Source organism: Polypterus senegalus, chromosome 4 (genome assembly GCF_016835505.1).
Source record: "Polypterus senegalus isolate Bchr_013 chromosome 4, ASM1683550v1, whole genome shotgun sequence".
Classification (NCBI taxonomy): Eukaryota; Metazoa; Chordata; class Cladistia; order Polypteriformes; family Polypteridae; genus Polypterus; species Polypterus senegalus.
This window is the reverse complement of record NC_053157.1, coordinates 221,570,577-221,574,019: the sequence shown is the minus strand read 5'-3', so window position 1 is coordinate 221,574,019 and position 3,443 is coordinate 221,570,577. Positions and strand designations below refer to the sequence as shown.

The window sequence follows — 3,443 nt, the reverse complement described above, 5'->3', positions numbered from 1 at the left end:
ACATGGATGGATGGATGTTGTACTAAGGTAGGGGTGTCGAGCGACTCCTTGATAGATAGATAGATAGATAGATAGATAGATAGATAGATAGATAGATAGATAGATAGATAGATAGATAGATAGATAGATAGATTCTTTATTTGTCCCCATATTTAAAGCTGTAAACATTGTGTGATATGCGAAGTATTTGCAGTGCTGTAAGACATCCGTAATCAAATAGAGACAGCATTTATATATTCCTTTATTGAAGCAATGACAAAACAAAATGACATAATCATGCAGGCTTCGCTACTGAAATTAAGGCAATCCAAAAGTTTTACTCTATTTACACATTCTTCCTTTTTTATTTTGGAATATTTAAAGGTATACTGTCCAAACAGAAAACGAAAAAAGTGTCAAAGCATTCTTATTTATTTCACCAGATGATACATTCATAATACAATCTCTGATAGAGTCTGAAGTGATGAACTTTGCCGGTGATATCAGAACACATTATACAAGGATCTGCTGTTAGAAACTTGATGCACGATGTTCAACAGGCCTTCCAGGAGGTTCAAGCAAGAGGTCCGCCTGTGTGGACATATTGGTAATATTAATAAATACTTAAACAGTGTAAATAGATACCCATTATTTGTATACTTAAGAAAAAATGCATTACTATTATTACGATGATGATGTTGATGATTATCCACCCATGTTTAAACCCGCTCATCCAGACAATAAGCTGGAATCTATCCCAGCAAGCATCAGGCATAAAGCAGGAACAATTCCTGGACAGGCCGTCAATTCATCACGGAGTGGAAACACACACACACACACAAACACACACACACACACACACACACACACACACACACACACCCACCCACACACACACACACACACAGATGAGCCAAATTAGTGTAGCCATCCACCTAACCTGCATGTCTTTGAACTGTGAAACACTTGAACATGGGGAGAACATACAAACTTTGTGCAATGAAAACATAGGATGGTGATGATGATGATAATGTTTATGATTATTATTATTAGTGGTAGTAGTGGTTAGAATAGTAATAGTAATATTAGTATTTAATTTGTTTTAGATTTTGCTAACAGCTTTTAATCAGAATCGCACTGAGCCTCTTTCAATCTTTAAATACCATGGACTGGAGGTTACGGGGTGTGTTAGCTGATCCTAGATTTGCCATTTTTGGCATACTTGGGTAGTACTAGCCTTGCCCGGAGAGAAGCGCTCAGGGCAGGTCCAGAATTGAACGTCTTTCTCTATCAAGTGCATCATTTCTAGATCTCTTCCCTTCTTTTCTTCCATCCATCCACTTCTGCACCCACCCAGTCATTAAACTGTCCATCTCAGTAGAACCTAAAGCCTTCAGGTTTTTGACCTGGAAATAAAAATTTGCGCCACCTGAATGTCACCTGAAAATCGTTTTATTAGGATTACTGTTACTATCAGAATGGTGAACAATAATACTGAGATCAAAGCACTTTTTTTTTTTTAATTAAATGTCTTTTCCTTTCAGTTTCGTGTAATGATTACACACAAGCACACCAGCAAACAGGGACAGTCACCAGGCAGACACCCCTTAAAACCCTTAAGTTTTAGGTTCAGACCCCACTATGTGACCATGAGAAGTTACTTGACCCGCCTGTGCTCCAACTGAAAAAAAATGTAGCCAGTTATATCTCAAACGTTGTAAATCGCACTGGATAAATGCGTCGGTCAAATAATAAGAGATAAAAATGAGAATATTTTTGGAGCCGTAAACCGCGTTCTATATATACCAGAACTGCGGCATGACATTTTTTGATGGATGCTGTATGGAACAAATCAATTAGACACAACATACCCCATTCGGTGTGGGTGACCGAGCAAACACGAGTGGATCACTCAGGGGATGACATCCCTCCTTCACAGCTGAAGACTCGCGTTCACGAGAGCGGCGTACATGCCGGCGTTTGCGCGTGGCAGATGCGGCGCTCTCCTTGGTACTGAAACCGGACCTCGCTGTGTTCGCTGACCAGAGTGCTCAGGATAGACAGGGACAGCCCGAACGCCAGGAGGAAGCTTCGACTTGCTCGTTTTTTGGGCTTTCGTGAACGCGAGTCTGTGTCACGTCACGCGCCCTTTTCAGTCTAATTCGCTGTCTTCGTCGTGGACGCGCCTCCCGACCGCATTCGTTTGATGCTGCGGATGTGCTTTTTGATTAGAGTTTTAAATTTCTTTTTGTCAGATTTGGGCGTTTTCATTTTCTCCACTGTGGGATGGAGTCGGGATGGGCTCTCTTGACAGACGGCGTCCCAGGACACGGAGCGACTTGTCTTCACGGGAGGATCAACGGGGTCGGGGGACGGTCTACTCCCAGCCAGAGGGGTCGAGCGACTCCTGGACAGAAAATTGCTCCGTTTCTTCTTGGTCAACATCGCTGTGATGTCAGTGGTGTCTGACTCGAAGAACAGGGACTCTTTCCGTCTGATGTTGGGGCTTTCGCCAAGCGCAAGAAAGCCATACGGGGTGGTGATCTTCGTCAGGTGGGGTAGAGAGAGGGCAGCCCTGGTGGCTGGATCCGAGTGTTCCAGCTCACTGTCGAAAGTTCGCAACGACTGCTTCTTACAGAGACTTTCTCGCTCCTCCGACTCTCCTGAGCCTGCTTTTTCTTTTTCTGAGTCAGTCTCTACAATGACGTGCCCGACTCCCAGTGAAGGAATGCAAAATTTGGGAATCCGGTCCGGAGTAACTACGATGTCGAAAATGTCCTTAGGTTTGACACCCGGTGATTTGGGCTCATCCGCAGGCTTGGGCTTGATGACTTTCAGACTTGTCCATGTCAGCATGGAGTCTATGGCGCCTTTGAGGGAGACGTGGTGCACAGCCGACAGCATGGCTTTGCCTGATTGTCTAGTCGCGGCCTCTGGCTGCTTTTATAGCGCACCGCCCGAATGGCGTCAGCATTGTGACGGTAGCATCGCCCTAGCAGCAGTGCACACAAACCGCCCATTCCTCCGTTACTGGAACGTGGCTTTCAAATTCACGTTTGTTTACTTTTCCCGCAAAGCTTTTTTTTTAAATTTAAGTGGGCTACATTTGCGATTTCCAGCTGCGCTATTTCAATTTCTTCCGAGATGTATTTAAGTCAATTTCCCTTGAAACTGTAACACTTTTTTATAACGTGTTATACAAGATGCGCACACATTGAATGCATGACATTAAACTCGAAAGAAAGTTAAAGGAGGTCGCGAGAGACCTTTCTTTTATCGTAATTACTATTATTATGTGATTTAGCTCTTTTGCGTAAGAGCCGAGTTTGTCATAGAGGAGCACAAATTGATCAGACGTCGTCACTGGCCCCAATAATTAGAAGGAAACGAAGCTCTTTAGGGTTTTGTTTATAAGCGCTGCCTTCAGCTTTTGAAGCTCCGAGGACTTCATGAACCTTTTAGTT

General features: G+C 43.6%; 1 protein-coding gene across 1 annotated transcript; it reads right to left on the bottom strand.

Annotated features, from left to right (window-relative positions):
- Window positions 1-284: 284 nt before the first annotated feature.
- On the bottom strand, window positions 285-2,883 carry LOC120528855 (C2 calcium-dependent domain-containing protein 4A-like). The gene is made up of 2 exons (XM_039752933.1): window positions 1,851-2,883; window positions 285-570 (listed from the first exon to the last, which is right to left on the bottom strand). The coding sequence occupies exon 1, from the start codon at window positions 2,881-2,883 to the stop codon at window positions 2,137-2,139; it is 747 nt and encodes a 248-aa protein (XP_039608867.1). The 3' UTR covers window positions 285-570; window positions 1,851-2,136.
- Window positions 2,884-3,443: the final 560 nt, after the last annotated feature.

Bases quoted from the DNA above. Each gene is read 5' to 3' on its own strand.
- LOC120528855 (XM_039752933.1), bottom strand. From the start codon at position 2,883: ATGCTGTCGGCTGTGCACCACGTCTCCCTCAAAGGCGCCATAGACTCC.